The sequence below is a fragment of the Chlorocebus sabaeus genome, chromosome 29 (assembly GCF_047675955.1).
Source record: "Chlorocebus sabaeus isolate Y175 chromosome 29, mChlSab1.0.hap1, whole genome shotgun sequence".
NCBI classification, from domain to species: domain Eukaryota; kingdom Metazoa; phylum Chordata; class Mammalia; order Primates; family Cercopithecidae; genus Chlorocebus; species Chlorocebus sabaeus.
The window spans coordinates 1,060,118-1,079,773 of record NC_132932.1 but is presented as its reverse complement, the minus strand read 5'-3'; the positions used below and the strand labels follow the sequence as shown (position 1 = coordinate 1,079,773).

Here is a 19,656-nt window from a genome sequence, read left to right as displayed (position 1 = left end):
ACTGATATTCATTTCCAAAGCATATATTACTTTTTTGTACGTGTGTGCTTTTGGTAGAGATAGCGTTTTGCCACGTTGCCCAGGCTGGTCTCAAACTCCTGAGTTCAAGTGATCTGCCCACCTTGGCTTCCCAAAGTGGTAAGATTACAGGCATAAGCCACTGCACCTGGCCTACTTTTATAAACAAACAGGAATGTTTTGTTTATAATAACCCACATTGGACCAAAACGTCTTACTGTAGTAAACCTACTAAGCTCCCCCTTTGCTTCCATTACTGTGCCTCTCTCAGTATTTTTCAGTTATTTCTCCTTTACTCTTTCTATGCTTTTGTTGGACTTAATTCAGAACTGAAGTTTTAATATACTCTCTCAAGCATATAAAATAAAAATTATGTTTCATATATAAAATAAAGTTTATACAAGGCTGTTGGTTTGGATTGAGTTTCTGCACTAGGTCCAGCAGTCCAAACCAAAATGGAATTACTCATGCTGACAGTTCATCTGATCTTCCAAGAAATCAGGAGAGAGAGAGGTAATAGGTAAATCTCCAAACAGGCCAATTTTAGCTGGCATAATAAAGAAGTCCCCTCTGCTTTAATCTTTACAAGGAGAGTAACTTTGAACCAACCCATGCACTTTTTGTTCTCTGTTTCTGCTTTCTTCAGCCCTTTTCTGCCTAAAAAGCCAACTTGTCTTCTCAGTTAATCAGAACATCATTCTGTTTTTTAGAACAATGTGTTGCTCAAGTCTAGAATTGCAAATCGAAGCCAGTTAAAATCTTTAAACTAGCTGGGCACGGTGGCTCATGCCTGTAATCCCAGCACTTTGGGAGGCCGAGGCAGGCGGATCACCTGAGGTCCGGAGTTCAAGACCAGCCTGACCAACATGGAGAAACCCCGTCTCTACTAAAAATACAAAATTAGCCAGGTGTGGTGGTGCATGCCTGTAATCCCAGTTACTCTGGAGCCTTAGGCAGGAGAATGGCTTGAACCCGGCAGTTGGAGGTTGCTGTGAGCCAAGATCGTGCCATTGCACTCCAGCCTGGGCAAAAAGAGCAAAACTCCGTCTCAAAAAAAAAAAAGAAAAAAAAAAAGAAAAAGAAAAAAAAAAGAAATTTGTTGTAATTTTGTATTTTGACACGTTATCAATGGTAAAATGGTAGGAATCTAGAGCATGAAGACCATTATATCCTTACCTGGTCCTATTATGGAGATAAAGGAAAGGAATCAGGGTATAGAAGTAGACAGTTTCATACCAATAAAATGTTGGTATCAACGTTCCAATAAAACAATATTTAACACTTGAATTATCCAGACAATGTTAAGTGTTGTCATCAATAGAACTACTTTTATTATTATCAGCTCTGTGTTACTGTATTAACAAAATAATCCCACCTTTAAGAAAAAGTAAGTGATTGGGAGGTCAAGGCAGGAGGATTGTTTGAGACCAGGAGTTCAAGACCGGTCTGGGCAATATAGCAAGCTATCATTTCTAAAAAAATTTTTTTAATTTTTAAAAAAGCAAGTGAGCAAGCAAAAGTTAATCTTCTTTGGAGAAAGGAAAGAGACCAACCTTTTCATGAGGCTGAGGGATTTGAAGGATTGCTAACTATTGGTAATTTTTTTAAGTACTGTACTGAGGTACATTACTGAGTTAGATTTTAGAATCTTCTTCAGTGAATGTGTTTGATATAGGCTAAACATTTGTACCCTGGTATCAGGCAAAATCACTTCTTCTTCTTTAATACTCCTTGCTGGTTGTTTTCTGGACTGGTCTTTCTTCTTCTTGGAATGATCAGTTTTTTGGGACAAGTAGATAAAGTAGGTCTGCTTAGGCCTGGCAAAAGACCTTCCCATAATCCAGTCTGGCTCCCTGGAGTTCCACAGTGGGGTCTGTTTGTGCACTTATGACCCTTGGTAATGTCAAACGGAGGGCTAACTAATCTAGGGTAGGATTTGGCTTTTCTTGATGCTAGCCTGATTTTGACTTAATTTTACTTCCAACTAACCCCAAGGGTAGGATTAGGATATTTGGGATAGTAACACTGTGATTTGGCTGTCTATTATATAGCTTTATCTCTGTTGCTTCTCACCCCTACCCCTGCCATTTTAGGTAATTCCCAGGATTCAGAGTGACTTTTATTCTGCTTCTCCACTGTTCAATTTTTTTTTTTTTTTGAGATGGGGTCTCACTCTGTTGCCCAGGCTGGAGTGCAGTGGCACGATCTTGGCTCACTGCAACCTCCACCTTCTGGGTTCAAGTGATTCTCCTGCCTCAGCCTCTCCATTAGCTGGAATTTCAGGTGCGCACTACCATGCCCGGCTAATTTTTGCATTTTTAGTAGAGACGGGGTTTCGCCATATTGACCAGGCTGGTCTCAAACTCCTGACCTCAAGTGATCTGCCCACCTTGGTCTCCCAAAGTGCTGGGATTACAGGCATGAGCCACCACACCTGGCCTCCACTATTCAAATTTTCTAAAATAATTTTTTTAAGTTGGGCTCTTGCTCTTTTGCCCAGACTGCAGTGCAGAGGCACAATCATGACTCCCTGCAGCCTTGAACTCCTGGGTTCAAGCAATCCACCCACTTCAGCCTCTCAAGTAGTTGAGATTACAGGCATGTACCATCACGCCCTCCTAAATTTTTAAAATTATTTTTTGGCCGGGCACAGTGGCTCACACCTGTAATCCCAGCACTTTGGGAGGCCGAGGTGGGCGGATCAAGAGGTCAGGAGTTCGAGACCATCCTGACCAACATGGTGAAACTCCATCTCCATTAAAAGTACATATATTAGCCAGGCATGGTAGCAGGCGCCTGTAGTCCCAGCTACTCAGGAGGCTGAGGGAGGATAATCGCTTGAACCTGGGTGGCGGAGGTTGCAGTGAGCTGAGATCACGCCACTGCACTCTAGCCTTAGTGACAGAGCGAGACTCAGTCTCAAAAAAAAAATTAAATTAAATTAAATTAAATTAAATTAATAAATGAAATTATTTTTTGTAGAGACAAGGTCTTGCTATGTTGCTTAGGTTGGTCTCAAATTCCTATCCTTAAGCAATCCTCCTGTCTTAGCCTTGGCTTCCCGAGCCTCTGAGATTATAGGCATGATCACTATGCCTGGCTTAAAATAAACATTTTCTTTTCACAGCTTAAAATAAACATATTAGTTTTATTAAAAATGAGGGTTTAAAAAAATAGACTAGAGTAAATTCTTATCTACCTAGAACTAGTTTCATTTACCTTTAAGTAGAAAGGAAACTCTTAAGTACAATTCTTTAGTAAGGTGGCAAGAGCAATTTGAAAATTGAGTGAGAACAAAAAGTTTATGAGAAGAGTACCAAGATCTAGGAAAGGACCCTAGACAAAAGAGGGTTTATAGTCTGAACAGGGAGGAAGCAGATGAGACATAAATACTGCTGTGTACTCAAAAGTAGAGCCTGACAAAGCTAAAACACTTTCTAAATATTAACTTTTCATCTGATTCAGCAATCCCATGATAGACACATCAGTATAGCAAATGGTAAAGTGAGGCAAAAGATAAAATTATGTGTGCATGCCCAGAAAAAAAATTCAAGCATAGTTAATCTCCTTCTGTGCCTCTCCATCCTTTCCTATAGCAGCATAAGCAGCCTGCAGGTGACTCTGTGTAGGTGTCTTTAGGGAAAGTAAATTGGTCACTAAGGCTCTATAATAGCTATGAATGTGGAAGCTGATCCAAACTAATAGTTGACAAGTTAGAACCAATTCTAAGCTCGAAAAACAGTTTTTAAAAAAATCTCTCTTCTTGCACGGGATGCAAAACCATATTTTTAAAGGGTCATTCTGCTATGGTAGAATATTCTCATTAAGATAGTAGAAGGGGCCGGGTGTGGTGGCTCACGCCTGTAATCCCAACACTTTGGGAGGCTGAGGTGGGCAGATCACCTGAGGTTGGGAGTTTGAGACTAGCCTGACCAACATGGAGAAACCCTGTCTCTACTAAAAATGCAAAATTAGCTGGGTGTGGTAGCACATGCCTGTAATCCCAGCTACTCGGGAGACTGAGGCAGGAGAATAGCTTGAACCCGGGAAGCAGAGGTTACGGTGAGCCGAGATCACACCATTGCACTCCAGCCTGGGCAACAATAGCAAAACTCTGTCTCAAAAAAAAAAAAAAAAAAAAAAAAAAGACACTAGAAGGCTAGTGTCCTGGAAATAAGTGCTGAGCTCTCTGGTTCTGGGATGTTGTTTATTAGGCCAGATGTTCTAGAAGAAAATGAGCAGTATAATAAAGTGTGATTTGATGGCTTTCCCTTTGTTGCCAGAAGTGAAGGGAAAGGAGTTATGGGAGAGTATGTCAAAGGCTTGTTTTTCCCTAGTAGGTGTGGAGTTTCCAGAAGAAACAAACAGATCTCCTCATCGCCTTTTATAAGCATAGAATTACAAAGTTAGAAACAGCCATGCAGGAGGCACAGCAGGCACTGGTCAGCCAGGACAAGTAAGTAACATATCAAATCACAAGAGAGCTTTTTTTTTTCTTTCTAAGAAGTGACAGTCCTTATTTCCTTGTGTTTGCAAAACCTGGAAATTGCTCCATATGCATTTGTTTGTTTGGGAAAATCGGGTACAGAATTTTTGATCTTCTGAATCTCCATTTTTTTCTTTCTTCCCTCCAGAGGCTCTCCTCACTTTATAGTTTTCCTCTTCTATTTCCCGGTAACAAAAACTGTTTCCCAGGCCAGGTGCAGTGGCTCACACCTGTAATCCCAGCACTTTGGGTGGCCGAAGCAGGAGCATCACTTGAGGCCAGGAGAAGGCCAGCCTGGCCAACATAGCGAGACTCTAAAAAAAAAAAAAAAGTTTTTAAATAAAAAATTAGCCAGACATGGTGGTTCACACCTGTAGTCCCAGCTACTTGGGCTGAGGCTGGAGGATCCTTTGAGCCCAGGAGTCTGAGTTACAGTGAGCTATGATCACACCACTACACTCCAGCCTGGGTGAAAAAGTGAGACACTGTCTCAAAAACTAAAACAAAAAAAAATCTGCTTCCTTGAGAAATCAGATATAGCTGATTCACACCAATAACACTCCTTGTAGCCTCAATCTCCTGGGCTCAAGTGATCCTCCCACCTCAGCCTCCCAAGTAGCTGGGACTACAAGTGCACACCGCCATGCCTGGCTAATTTTTGTATTTTTTTTTGTTGTCGAGAGGAGTCTCTCCATATTGTCCAAGCTGGTCTGGAATCCTTTTTTCTCTTCTTTCAAAGTTTATTATTATTATTATTTTTATTTTTATGGAATGCTTCAAGCATTTACATGTTAACTTTCTTTGGGGGCCATGTTAATCTTCTCTGTATTGTTCCAGTTTTAGTGTATGTGCTGCCAAAGCAACCACAAGATGGAAACCTTGATAAAAATTTTTAGACCTCAGCAGGCGAGGGGTGTGTGTGTGTGGGGGAGGAAATGGAATTCTTTGCAAATTCCCCTGAAATCATACCAAGTAATTGCTTATTTTGTCCACCTAATTGTTCTCATTATCAAAACCCTGCCATTGTCTCCTTGAATCACCAAATTCCTGATAGAAATAGCTTGTATAGCTGCAAGCATTTCTCAATAAGTATTAACTAAATGTTAATAGTTACAATAATAAAAAAATCAGGTTTTTAATCCCTGATTTGCTGCAGCTGATTGGTTCCATCTTTTGCCTAGAGAATTGTCAGTCTTAAGGAAGGAGAATGGAGAACTGAAGAAATTTCTAGCCATTCTAAAGGTGAATGAAATAGATTTTCCTTATTATTATTTTCTCTCTTACTTTTCTCATCTATCTAGCTGATTTTATAGAATAGTGTTTCCTAATCTTTTTCTCATCATGGCACACACAGAAATTGATATTTGTACTATAAGCGCTCTACAGTAAATGGATGAGGTCTCAGCAGACCTTGGGGGACTGAAAGGATCAACTTATAGCACACTTGTAACCCATTCCTGAACATCAGTGAGTCATGACCTACCAGTTGGAAAGTTCTCTTATAGAAGAGACAGCTGTTGTAACTTAAAAATTTCTCTTCGAGAAACTCAAGACACCTCAGGACCCTTCCTCTGCATCACACTTTACTTCCTAAATAGTTTTTCTTCCTAAGAATATTCTGTGTATTTATATAATTTTCCTATTGATCCCACTCCTGTAATTATTCTAGCACATTGTAGTGTGTCATTTTCCTTTCTCTCCCCAGAGACTCCATATTTCCCCACTTATGTTAGTCTATGGGATTCCCTATGCACTCTTACAAAGAACTAAAATTTTATCCCCTCAAAGCTAATAATATCCTAAGGAAATACTGCTGCTACTTTTCCTCCTACTAGGAATCTTAGCAACCATGACTAAGGGGCACTGAGCTTAGTTAGCTAGCAAGTAAGACTCGAAGATCTGTTGATTAGGATCCTCAGTTGTAGCCTTCTTCACTCCTGGTTTTTTCACCTATAGGAATCTCCAAGTCGGTACCAAGGAAGCAGGTCAGTTTTATCAGCTCCCATACTAACCCAACCCCCTGAAAATTCCTGTTCTTTCTTGACTCCTGGCTGTGTGAACTCTGAGAGAGAAAAAATGGTTAATGCATTTGGCTTTCACTTCTGCAAGAAAGAGTTATTGAAAGTGCCAAAGTAAAATCTTAATTATAATGCTCACCCTTGACTGTCATCTTATGAAATCCTACTGTTTGAAATGCTGGTTCCTCAGTGCCATAAAGAAATAGCATTTGAACATAAATTTAATTTACTCAGCAAGGACATTTTTACTTCCTGCAGAAAGGGTACACTCGCCAGCAGTTTTGCCACGAGGTTACACTGAACAAAGGAGACAGGGTCATTTATAACCTGACGCATCTACCTTACTGCTGTGTCCGGTTTCCATTGGCTGGAACGGGACCTCACATTCTGTATGTGTTCTGATTGGCTAACAACTTAGAACTTTTTAAAAGAGGCAAAGGTAGAGGAGAACCAAGGAAGGAGGAAGTAACTTGTGGAATGCTGAGAAAGGTAAAAACATCTTCAAATAAGGAAGGAACAGGCTATAACCTAACGCTTGCTTGGACCAATGTAAGCGTGCCAGGGCAAATATTTAGGCTAAGTTGTGGGAGCTAAGAACATAAAGTACATTGATTTCTTTATTACGGCTAGCAGATATTTAAGAATGTTAGTACAGGTCTTTAAATAAATTTTGCTTTTAAGAGAAGTTACTGTTTATTCCTAATTAGACAAAGAGGAAAGCCTTTAAAGAGGAACCTCTACTTTACTTTTTACACTACTCATCCTTCAAAGTTCAACTCAGTCATTTCCTCTGTGAAGACTGCATTAGGTGGAATTAGATGGTCTATTCATTCATTCAGTAAATATTAAGTGCCTACTGTTTATCAGGTACTATGTTATGGGCTGGATATATGCTACCAGTCCTTTCTAATTAGTGATATATATGCTCTACCAAGTCTTTTTTTTTTTTGAGACGGAGTCTTGCTCTGTCGCCCAGGCTGGGGTGCAGTGGCCGGATCTCAGCTCACTGCAAGCTCCGCCTCCCGGGTTTACGCCATTCTCCTGCCTCAGCCTCCCGAGTAGCTGGGACTACAGGCGCCCGCCACCTCGCCCGGCTAGTTTTTTGTATTTTTTAGTAAAGACGGAGTTTCACCGTGTTAGCCAGGATGGTCTCGATCTCCTGACCTCGTGATCCGCCCGTCTTGGCCTCCCAAGTGCTGGGATTACAGGCTTGAGCCACCGTGCCCGGCCAACTTTTTTTTTTTTTTTTTTTTGAGACGGAGTCTCGCTCTGTCGCCCAGGCTGGAGTGCAGTGGCTCAATCTCAGCTCACTGCAAGCTCCGCCTCCCGGGTTCACGCCATTCTCCTGCCTCAGCCTCCCGTGTAGCTGGGGCTACAGGCGCCCGCCACCTCGCCCAGCTAGTTTTTTGTATTTTTTAGTAGAGACGGGGTTTCACCGTGTTAGCCAGGATGGTTTCGATCTCCTGACCTTGTGATCTGCCCGTCTCGGCCTCCCAAAGTGCTGGGATTACAGGCTTGAGCCACGGGCCTGGCCATCTACCAACTCTTAAACGTATTTTTAGTATCGGCCAGGCATGGTGGCTCACGCCTGTAATTCCAGCACTTTGGGAGGCCGAGGCAGGTGGATCATGAAGTCAGGAGATTGAAACCATCCTGGCTAACATGGTGAAACCCTGTCTCTACTAAAAATACAAAAACAAAATTAGCTGGGTGTGGTGGCGGACACCTGTAGTCCCAGCTACTCAGGAGGCTGAGGCGGGAGAATGGTGTGAACCTGGGAGGCAGAGCTTGCAGTGAGCAGAGATCGCCCACTGCACTCCAGCCTGGGTGACAGAGCGAGACTCCGTCTCAAAACAATTAAAAAAAAAAACTATATATATATGTGTGTGTGTGTATATATATATATATACATTTTAATATCAGCCCTGCATTATGGATTAAAAAGACATGGTCCTACATTCATAGAAGCTCGTCTAGTGTTGTTTTGTCCTTCTGTTCTTCTGATAAGCCCATTACAACACTTAAACACTGCTCTGATTTTTTTTTAATCTCTCCCACTAGCCTGTAAGCCTCTCAGTTATTCTAGGTGTTTTTGTAATCTCAGGATCTAGGAAATATAGACCCAAATATATGCTCGTTGGATGGCATCCTTCTTTCTGGTTATTTTTGGTTTAGTTCTTTTTCTAGTTTCTTAAGGTGGATGAGACAATGGAGGGATGTATGAATGGGTGGATAGATGTATGGTTGAGAGTACTTGATAAGGCACTGAGGAGGGAATAAAGGTGTACTTTAAAGCTTCTATTATAGGCAACACAGAGGTGGAGAAAGCTCCAATCAGGGAGTTGGAAAGCAACGGGTTTTATGTGGAAACTTTGCTTCCATATTTCAGGATGCTACCTATGATACATGAGAGTAAGCAGTTTGTGCTCAGAGAGGAAGCTATTATTTCTATAAATAGTGATCTGATTGATCCTCTAAAGTTGCACTTAACCTTTGCCCAGGGAGATTAGAGCCACCTCTTTTTTTTTTCCTTGCAGGTCAACCACACCTCGACCAGTGGGCATTACTTCCCCATCACAGTCAGGTGGAGAACACTTTTCCCCTAAATATATGTGTGAGATGAATATCCTTTCCTTATGTAGAAGATGGTTTCCTCTCAGAGACAATAATGTGATCTTCCTAACTTTATGTATAATTTGAAAACATTATATCACCAGATAATCATGCACAACAAATTGGCCAGGCAAGGCAGGTGCACGATTGATGGCAATTTTTTATTCTGTAGTTTATTCTCTTTCAGTTACCCCACGGCCCAGTTTCCAGCATAGCAGTCAAGTGGTCAGGTAAGCTTACACAGCAACATTAAAACTGTTGGCAAAAGTTGGAAGATAAAAGAAATATCTAGTTGTAGCTCAGATTGGGACTGATGAAATTTTAGGTCTATGTAGAAGTTTAAAGCTAGGGTTTGTTTTTTTTTCCCGTGCCAAACTGTATCCAGCTTTATTAAAGATACTATCCATAAACGATCATGATATTTCAGGCAGGACATGGGCAGACAATCATTAACAGTATACAACAACTTTCAAACTCCCTTCTTCAATGGACTACCAAAAATCAGAAAGCCACTATAAATCCCAATGAAATCTTCATCTCATGCTCTGAACAGGGAAAGTTTAGAGTGAGGGTTGACGTTTCACATTTAGCATATTGTTTAACAACTTTTCACAAGCCAACCCTGACTTTCAGGAAGTGAAATGAAAATGGCAGAATTTATCTGAAGATCCACAATCTAGAAATGGAACCACTGCTCTTTTGACAGATGCCATCTCAGTGGCATCACTGGAAAGTCCAGATTGCCTGACAAACTGATAATCAATGACTGGGGGTCAGGTTCCAACAGATGTCTGGGCTTAAGGGAGTTAAGTCTATGCTGAAAGATGGAAAGGGAGAAGAGGACAAAAAAAGAATTTGTTTTTTAATACCACAAGGCTTTTGTGCCAAAGTGGCCATGTGTGTCAAAGTCAGGGAATCCCTCCTTCTGGGAGCCAAGAGGAAGTCTCTCAGAACTAGAAGGGGAAGGTGTTTTCCTCGCGTCAATCCAGCTTCGGAGACTTTCTATTAGTGGCATATGCCCCTTCCCCAAAAAACAACAAGTGTTCTGTGTTCTAACAACATATAAAGCTAGGTTTTTTGAGGCTGGGCACAGTAGCTCACGCCTGTAATCCTAGCACTTTGGGAGGCCAAGGCGAGTGGATCACTTGAGGTCAAGAGTTTGAGACCAACCTGGCCAACATGGTGAAACCCAGTCTCTACTAAAAATACAAAAGTTAGCCAGGCATGGTGGTGCACACCTGTAGTCCCAGCTACTTCGGAGGCTGAGGCATGAGAATCACTTGAACCCAGGATGTGGAGGTTGCAGTGAGCTAAGCTTATGCCATTGTGCTCTAGCCTGGGCAACAGAGCGAGACTCTGTCTGAAAAACACAAAAACACAAAAACAACAACAATAACAAGTAAAACTAGGTTTTTGCCTTTTTTTTCTTTTTGTTTCACCTTATACAGTCGGTCCTCCTCAGCGGAATCTATTCCTTATAGAGAGGCTGGCTTTGGTGGCTTGGGACAAGTAAGTAATGTTCACCTTCTCTCTCAGATTGAAGTTTCTAATGCTAAATGAAAGCAAAGATTTATCAAGAACTTAAATTTATATTGGTTTTGGCATAAATTATCTGATGTCTTACTGGACCCTATTTTCTTCTGGCAATGGAGACCTGATGTTAGAAACTGACAGAGAATAAATAGGGGTGGAAATAGTGAAAGTGTTTAAGGACTGAATCAACAATGTCCATGGTGTTCATTTTGGAAGGAGTGAAGTATGGATCTTTCTTAGACTAGTATGCCCACTGTAGTAGAACAATATATGCTTGAATGTGTAGCTATAGATAAATAGGGAATAGGGAAGCCAGATAACTGAGATATATTTATTAATTGATGCTTATTATTTGTCTATCAGGGAGGCAGAGGTCTGCAGGGACGGAGAACTCCCAGAGACTCTTATAATGGTGAGGTGGGGGGAAAGGGTATCAGAAATCAACCTACTCTATGCAGAGATCTGCAGATTTCTGGTTTTCTATGCATAATATAATGCCATTTCACTTGTTTTTTTTTCCAGACAGTGATTCCCTGTATCCATACATACATTACAAATTTTTCAAATAATGATATTTTTGTTTTCCAACTAATAAGGGGAGAATAAAGATTTGAGTGATAGAAACTCATTGAAAACCTCTGGTTAGGAGATGGAGGATAACTTTTCAGTAAAATTGACTTGGATTTTTTTTGAATTGCCACAAGATGGCATTATAAGCTAAGTATAAAAAGAAGGTTCACAAGATGCCGATTTTTGGCCTGAAGGGTATCTGGCTTCTTTGCTGTGTTTTAAACATAAAAATATTCCAGTGAAGGAATATTTTGGGTCTGCTTACTTAATTTCTTACCTAAAACCCCTTAAAATTATTACTGTTGTTACCATTTTCAAGGGCATTAACCAGTACCTAAAGAATATGTATCAGAGAGGACTTTCACAAGAAATAATTTGAAATTCCCAAATATCTTTTCTTTAATTCTCCAAATAGTCTCCCACTAAATCTCCCACATTTGAAATCTCCCACTCCTTTGAAAAACATAGATGTTCTAGACAATTTATTTCTCTCAGGTTAGTAACAACAATGTTCTCTTTTTCATTCTTAATTTTAGTAATTTGAGTCTTTTCCTCTTTTTTTTTTGGTCAATCATTTCAAAGAATTCGTTTTGTTGAGAGTCTGTATTATTTTTTCTATTTTCTGTTTCATTTACTTCTGGTTTAGTCAGTTTCCTTCTCATTATTTTGGATTTAGTTCTTTTTCTAGTTTCTTAAGGTGGAAGGTTCGATTATTGATCTGAGATCTTTTTTACTATTGATGTTTCCAGTCATAAATTTCACTGTAGCACTGCTTTCACTGCATCCTATAACATTTGGCATGCTGTGTTTTGTTTTCATTCATTCCAAAGTTTGTTTGCTTGTTTGTTTGTTTGTTTTTTGAGATGGAGTCTCACTCTGTCGCCCAGACTGGAGTGCAGTGGCGCCTTATCAGCTCACTGCCACCTCCACCTCCTGGGTTCACCCTCCCAAGTAGCTGGGACTACAGGCTCATGCCACCACACTTGGCTAATTTTTGTATTTTTAGTAGAGGTGGGGTTTCACCATGTTGATCAGGCTGGTCTCCAACTCCTCACCTCAGGTGATCTGCCCACCTCAGCCTGCCAAAGTGTTGGGATGACAGGCATGAGTCACCACACCCGATCCCATTTCAAAGTATTTTTTAATGTCCCTCGTGATTTTTGTTTTTTGGACCCATTGGTTGTTTATCAATGTGTTGTTTAATATCTACACATATGTGAAGTTCCCAAATTTCCTCCTGTTATTGACTTTGACTTTCAGTAATTTAAATCCTTTTAAATTTATGACATAACATGTGGTCTGTCCTGGAGAGTGCTCCATGTGTATGTGGGGAGAATGTCTATTCTACTATTTTTGGGTGGGGTATTCTATAGAGTCTGCTAGGTTTAGTTAGTATATCGTGTTGTTCAACTAGTACGCTTGTTTCCTTTTCTTGCTGATCCAGTCCAGTTGTTCTGTCCATTATTGAAAGTGGGGTATTAAAGTCAGCAACTATTATTGTGGTTTTTGGTTTTATGTTTTCTTGTTTTTTTGAGACAGAGTCTCGCTCTGTTGCAGATGCTGGAGTGTAGTGGCACAATTGTGCCTCACTGCAGCCTCCACCTCCCACGCTCAAGCGATAGTCCCACTTCAGCCTCCTGAGTAGCTAGAACAAAAGGCATGTGCCACCACACCTGGCTAGATTTTTTATTTCAATTTTCATGTCTTTGTAGAAATGAGGTCTCCCTGTTCTGCTCTGGCTGGTCTCGAATTCCTGGGCTCAAGCGATACTCCTGCCTCAGCTCCCAAAGTGCTGGGATTATAGGCATGAGCAACCATGCCAGTCCTTATTGTCAAATTGTCTTATTTTCTCTTCAATTCTCAATTTTTGCTTAATGTATTTTAGGACTCTATTGTTAGATGCATATATAAATGTTTCTCTTCTTGATATAAATGGACCCCTTTATCATTATTTAATGCCTTTGTCTCTTGTAACTTTTTTTTTTTTTTGAGACAGAGTCTCACTCTCCTCTTGGCTAGAGTGCAGTGGCAAAATCTTGGCTCACTGCAACCTCTCCTCCCAGCTTCAAGCGATTCTCGTGCCTCAGCCTCTTGAGTAGCTGGGATTACAGGCATGTGCCACCATGCATGGCTAATTTTTGTATTTTTAGTAGAGACGAGGTTTCACCATGTTGGCTAGGCTGGTCTCAAACTCCTGGCCTCAAGTGATCTGCCGGCTTTGGCCTCCCAAAGTGCTGGGATTACAGGCATGAGCCACGATGCCTGGCCCAACAATTTTGTCTTAAAGTCTATTTTGTCTGATATTAGTATAGCCACTCTTTTGTTCACTGTTTTTTGCATGGAATATATTTTTTCATCCTTCTCCTTTCAACCTATATGCATCTTTGAATCCAAAGTGAGTCTCCTGTAGACTGTGTATAGTTGGACTTGCTTTTTCTTTCATCTGTTCTGCCAGTTTCTGCCTTTTAATTCATTTACATTTAGTGTAATTACAGATAAGGAAGGACTGATTTCTGCATTTTGTTATTTGTTTTCTATATGTCATGCTTTTTGATTAGCCTTTTGTTTGTCCCAGCTGATATTTATCTCCTTAGGCAGCCAAACAAGTGCTTCTAATTGTTTTCAACAGACTGGAGAAAGGTTTTTCTGCACTTGGTAAGCTCTGAGCTCCAAGTCCTGGTGAACTTGAGCTCCAAATCCTGGTGCTGTCAAATAAAGACAACCTTGAAAGTGGGGTCTTCCAGGGAACCACTAGACAGGTCAAATTATAACAATTCTCTGGGAATGAGTCCTTCAAAAAGCTCCAACCCTGTTCCATCCCCTCTAGTGACTGCCAGACTGTTGGTTTTCACCATGAGTGTGCCCTGTTGGTTTTCAAGGCTACCATGGAGCCAGAGAAGAAATGGCAATAAAGCAAGTTAAAATGCCACAAACCTTGCTGTTTTTACTAACATTCTGCTATTTTTCTTGAATAAACATTCTCCAGATTACTACAAGCCCTTTGTTAATTTCCAGATTTCTGAAGAAGTTGATTCTGACCATTATGCCAATTTTCTCATTGCTTTTATGGAGGAGGAAATTTTTGGAGGTCTTTGCTCTGCCATTTTTGTTGATGTCACTCGTAACTAATTTTTGTCTTTACCCATTCTTTCTGGTGATTTCCATCTTAGAGGGGAAGCCAAGACACAGATACATTAGAGCACATGAAGGCAGTGAGGGATCTCAGTCCACAGACTCATGAAAGGGAGAGGAAAGCACCTATAAGAGATACTGCTATGTGATTTGTGAGCTTTTTCACTTGGCATTAGCCCCCAACCCTAACGTATATACTAAAAATCTTTTATCTCCATTTCCTTTGCCCTGGCCCCAAGTATACCTGAATCTCTTCTCCAGTTCATGGATGATCTCATAGGCTTATTTTTATGCTTTCCAGAAACCCCTTCACCAGCTTCAACTCACAGCCTATCTTATAGGTGAGTAACACTGAGCTTCCTTTTTCTTGGGATGTGTTCATACTTAAACTCTGCCAGCAGGCTTGGTGCGGTGGCTCACGCCTGTAATCCCAGCACTTTGGGAGGCCGAGGAGGGTGGATTACATGAGGTCAGGAGTTCGAGACCAGCATGGCCAACATGGCAAAACCCCGTCTCTACTAAAAGTACAAAAATTAGCCGGGAGTGGTGGCAAATGCCTGTAATCCCAGCTACTCAGGAGGCTGAGGCAGGAGAATTGCTGAATCCGGGAGGTGGAGGTTGCAGTGAGCTGAGATGGTGTTACTGCCCTGCAGCCTGGGTGACAGAGTGAGACAATGTCTCAAAAAAACAAACAAAAAAAACAGAACTCTGCCAGCAGTCCTGGGGTTACTTCTCCACTGGCTTGTACCACTGAAGTTTATAATGTGCCTTATAAGCAAAAAGGAAGTTGGATAGCACTGTGTTTAATATACATCCAAATTACTGTATTTTGGCCAGGTAGTGGCTCCCACCTGTAATTCCAGCACTTAGGGAGCCCAAGGTGGGAGGATTGCTTAAGCCCAGGTGTTGGAGACCAGCCTGAGCAACAAAGCGAGACCTAATTACCTGGGCTTGGTGGGTGTATGCTAGTGGTCCCCGCTACTTGGGAGGCTAAGACAGGAGGATTGCTTGAGTTTAGGAAGTCAAGGCTGCAGTGAGCCATGATCATACTACTGCACTCCAACCTGGGTAACAGAGTGAGACCCTGTCTCCAAAAACAAAAAAATTATCCTTAGTTGCAAGCAGGGGATTTTTTTCCTCTCTGGCCCAACTGTATAGGCTCTTCCATTACATGTGCTTTTTATTTTTACTTTTACCTTTCCTTTTCTCTGCTGATGCTTTTACTTCCTTTCCTTAGACCTTCATCTGCCTCCTCTGGACAGGGGATTTTTTCTTTCAGACCATCCCCAAATGGGCATTCAGACCACACAAGAGTCCTCACCCCCAACAATTTTGGTAAGTTAAATAACATTTCCAAAGGAATGGAGCTTCAACTATAGACACATATACTAAACTGAAGATTTTCAAGATGACAAGATGTTGAGGTTTGCCCCCCAAAGAGCATTGTCTCTAGTTGGCTCCTTAATATTCTTTTTTTTTGTTTGTTTGTTTGTTTTTGTTTGTTTGTTTTTTTGAGACGGAGTCTCGCTTTGTCGCCCAGGCTGGAGTGCAGTGGCGCAATCTCGGCTCACCGCAAGCTCCGCCTCCCGGGTTCACGCCATTCTCCTGCCTCAGCCTCCCGAGTAGCTGGGACTACAGGCGCCCGCCACTGCGCCCGGCTAATTTTTTTTTCTATTTTTAGTAGAGACGGGGTTTCACCATGGTCTCGATCTCCTGACCTTGTGATCCACCCGCCTCGGCCTCCCAAAGTGCTGGGATTACAGGCGTGAGCCACCACGCCCGGCCGGCTCCTTAATATTCTTTAAGAGCCATCCCATTTTCTTCAGAGTGAAGGGAAACTCTGGGTTTTGCCTGGTTAGCACTCATCCTGTCACCAGTCGAGTCCTACTGTTTAGCCAGAAGGTTGGCCTGTAGGACTAAACTGGCTTCTCAAAAGTCCCTATATTGAAAATGCTGGGCACTCAGTTCTGAGGATTATAAGGCCAATATCCATTCTTCTCTGCATCTTTTTCAGTAAAGGTGGTACCACCAGTCCTCTTGTTAAGAGGCTGCCATCTTCCATAGCTCACCTAAATCTTTATATTGCCTATCTTTCCACTCATAGTTAAATCTCAGACCTCTGCCAGTACCTGGTCCTCACAGGAAAAGAACAGACTTTATACACCATTTCTTAAATTGATAATTGTGTTTCCCTTCTGAGTAGTGTTCCTTTAAGAACTACCTCGTTACCCTGACCCACAAGTAACACCGCCGAGAAACTGCCCAAGGAAGTCATCTTTCACTGTTCCATTCTATCCTTCAGCTCAGAGGGAGAGCAGAACCACACTAGAGAGTCTTCCTAGTTTCCAGCTTCCAGTCCTGCAGGTGAGACCTGGCTAGTCTAACTTGTCTGTGCATAAAATCTCACATGGTTAGGACTGCACACTAAATGCCTCAGGGTAGTGGAATATAACCAGTGAAGAACGACATGAGTTTCAACTCTGGTAACTGTATGTTCACAACCTTCCAGAATGGTCTCAATTCTAGATTTTATCCTACTGTTGGATTAGCTTCCTGGTTTGGGGTTTTAAAATGAAGTCACATGCTAGTGAGAGGCTTTAAACTGAGAGGTCTTGGCCAGGGTGAAATAAGTGTGGACACACTGACATTTTCGGTAGTTCCACAATAAAGTATTTTCTATGAAATATATCTTTTGGGTAGAGGTACTACTTGAACTAGGAAAATCCACATTTACTTCTCCAGAGACAGCTAGAGTAATATTTTATAAATTTATGGGACTATGATTCTGATTCCAGTAACAAAAGGAAAAGGGCGTGGTAACAAGGAGAGGTTTGTAAAGAGTTCTGTTAAATGAAAAGTCACCGGGGGCAGTGGCTCACGCCAGTAATATCAGCACTTTGGGAGGCCGAGGCGGGTGGATAACCTGAGGTCAGGAGTTAGAGACCAGCCTGACCAATATGGTAAAACCCCATCTCTACTGAAAATACAAAAATTAGCTGGGTGCGGTGGCAGGCACCTGTAATCTCAGCTACAAGAGAGGCTGAGACAGGAGAACTGCTTGAACCTGGGGGGCGGAGGTTGCAGTGAGCTGAAATCATGCCACTGCACTCCAGTGCCTGGGTAAACAGAGCGAGACTCCATCTCAAAAATAAATAAATAAAAATAAATAAATAAATAAAAGTTCAGTCTTGCCTTTTTTTTTTTTTTTTTTTTAATGGCTTGGATTTTGAGCATATTTAGGCCCTTTTTTCACTCCAAGCTCCTGGTGTCCCCAAGGACAGTTCCTTCATACTAAGGTAGGTATATATTTTGCTCCCATATTCCAAGATGCCCTTTATTTTCATCAGTAAAAAATTAGGGTCTAAGCCTTAAGAGGCAACACTGGGGAAATAACAGTCCTTCCTAAGATCCTCACAAATGGAGGGATTAACCTACAGAGGAAAAAATACTTAAAAGCTCAATAAACCGTCTACAAATATTTGGCTCCTAACTGGATCTTGACTGAAACAAGCTGTAGAAAAAAAAAATAAAAAAAAAAAAACAATTCATGAGACAGTTTAACAAAATTATCTATTGGACATTTGATATTAAATAATTGTTAATATTGGAGAGTTTTTGGTATGATGATATTGTAGTTATGTTTCAAAAAATAGCCATTCACTTTTATAGATACATACTAAAGTATTTATGGATGAAAAGTCAAATGATGTTGGGGTTTGCATCCCTAATTTAGTAGGGAGGGACAGTGGGAGAGTAGAAATAAAAGATTGGCCATGAATTATTTGTTAAAGATGGACAATGGGCACATGAGTTCATTATACTATTCTATGTATTGTTTGAAAATGTGAAAAAATTTTAAAGTTATTGAAGGAAATGCCATCTCCTCAGAGGCCTAAGTACTCTGCCTCCCTAGTAGTCATCTCTGGGTGTGGTAGTCATATGTCCCAGATTTTCCAAAATAGTTTAATTTTCAAATATTCATCCTTATTATTATCACCATAGCCACTGAAATGTTCCAGAGACTGTCACATTAGATGTAGCAAATCCTAGTTTGGAAAAACTAGTTATCATGCAATGAAGGAAACTATGGGGAAGCAAAAGCAGTGGTGTCTGTCTCGATAAGCTTCATACAATGAGTTCAGAGAGACTTTCTTGCCCTTTTTGTTGTTATAAACACCCATATCTACCTTTTTGTCCTCTGCTGCAGACTCTCTACCAACAACAGAGGCAGATGGGATTACCCAGTGGGAGAGAAGCATGGACCACTTCCAGATAGATCATCTTCAAGGTCTGATCTATACATACTGCTGAAGGATGGACTGTAGCTTCCAGTACCCATTAGGGGTGATGGCCCTGGAAAATTTATCCCTGCATTGTTTCCTAGTTTCACTCTTACCTTATGCTCCCTCCATCTTTACCCTATTCACCCTTATCACCTCCCAGAACAGTGGTCAGGTCTTACAAAAGGCTAGTGCTTCAGGAAGATGTTTATAGCTCTTCCAGAAGACCTTGGTAGCTCCCCTCATTTCCTACAATTTGAAACAAAGGTCATAAAAATAATTATTGGCATCATGCTTGGTTGGGAGTTGGGAATGGGGATTGTGATGGATCATATACTCATCACTGTTTCATTTCTGGATTTCATTTTTAGCTATGGATATACTGTCACATTGCCAATGTTAACAAGTAACATCTCTGTTCTTTGTCCTTATTATACATTTTCTATTTGCCTATTGTTTCCTCTATGCTTAGTTACTATTAAATGCTAATTTTCCTTTCTATTGAAAACAACTGTTGGAGACACTGATTTTCAGTTTAGTATATAGATAGTAAAATTAAGATGACACCCTTTTATTGCTACAATTCTATCACTATTACAAGTTCTAGAATGGTGGAATGGGCAAACAACACTACCACTGAGATCAAACATGTATTCTACTTTGGGTACTAAAAGGCAGAAATGAGGAATTAAATAGGTTAGCCACTCACAAGTTGGCCTTAAGCAAAAATACTGGGAAAACAGAAAATAGCAGGCATCTGCCAGAAATAAATTAGCTCTTGGGAATGACCTTGTATCTGAACTAGGATCCCTATACCCTTTCTGGTACTCTGAATTTATTTTAAAGGCATTTCTAGACACCTTCTCTTTTAGGCAAGAGCCTGACCTGTAGCAAATGGAGTTACCTCCAAGATTGTTGTATCTCTGTTACTCCTGAAGCCTCAGAAATTTCAGTCATTATCATTTGATGGCTGAGAAACAACCTGGCTGGTGACAGATGCTGAACT

General features: G+C 41.0%; 1 protein-coding gene and 1 non-coding gene across 2 annotated transcripts in view; one reads left to right on the top strand and one right to left on the bottom strand.

The window, feature by feature from the left end:
- RNF212B (ring finger protein 212B) overlaps positions 1-18,646 on the top strand; it is a 33,283-nt gene extending 14,637 nt beyond the window's left edge. Inside the window, exons 4-14 of the mRNA XM_037987546.2 lie at positions 4,359-4,474; positions 5,686-5,746; positions 6,461-6,489; positions 9,060-9,106; positions 9,323-9,365; positions 10,584-10,644; positions 11,032-11,080; positions 14,672-14,711; positions 15,608-15,705; positions 16,673-16,734; positions 18,578-18,646. Of these exons, the coding sequence (XP_037843474.2) occupies positions 4,359-4,474; positions 5,686-5,746; positions 6,461-6,489; positions 9,060-9,106; positions 9,323-9,365; positions 10,584-10,644; positions 11,032-11,080; positions 14,672-14,711; positions 15,608-15,705; positions 16,673-16,734; positions 18,578-18,646 (675 nt within the window). The remainder of the gene's footprint in view (positions 1-4,358; positions 4,475-5,685; positions 5,747-6,460; positions 6,490-9,059; positions 9,107-9,322; positions 9,366-10,583; positions 10,645-11,031; positions 11,081-14,671; positions 14,712-15,607; positions 15,706-16,672; positions 16,735-18,577) is intronic.
- Positions 5,265-5,367, bottom strand: LOC119620422 (U6 spliceosomal RNA). Its single transcript, XR_005236948.1, has one exon. It is a non-coding gene; the product is annotated as a U6 spliceosomal RNA (small nuclear RNA).
- Positions 18,647-19,656: the final 1,010 nt, after the last annotated feature.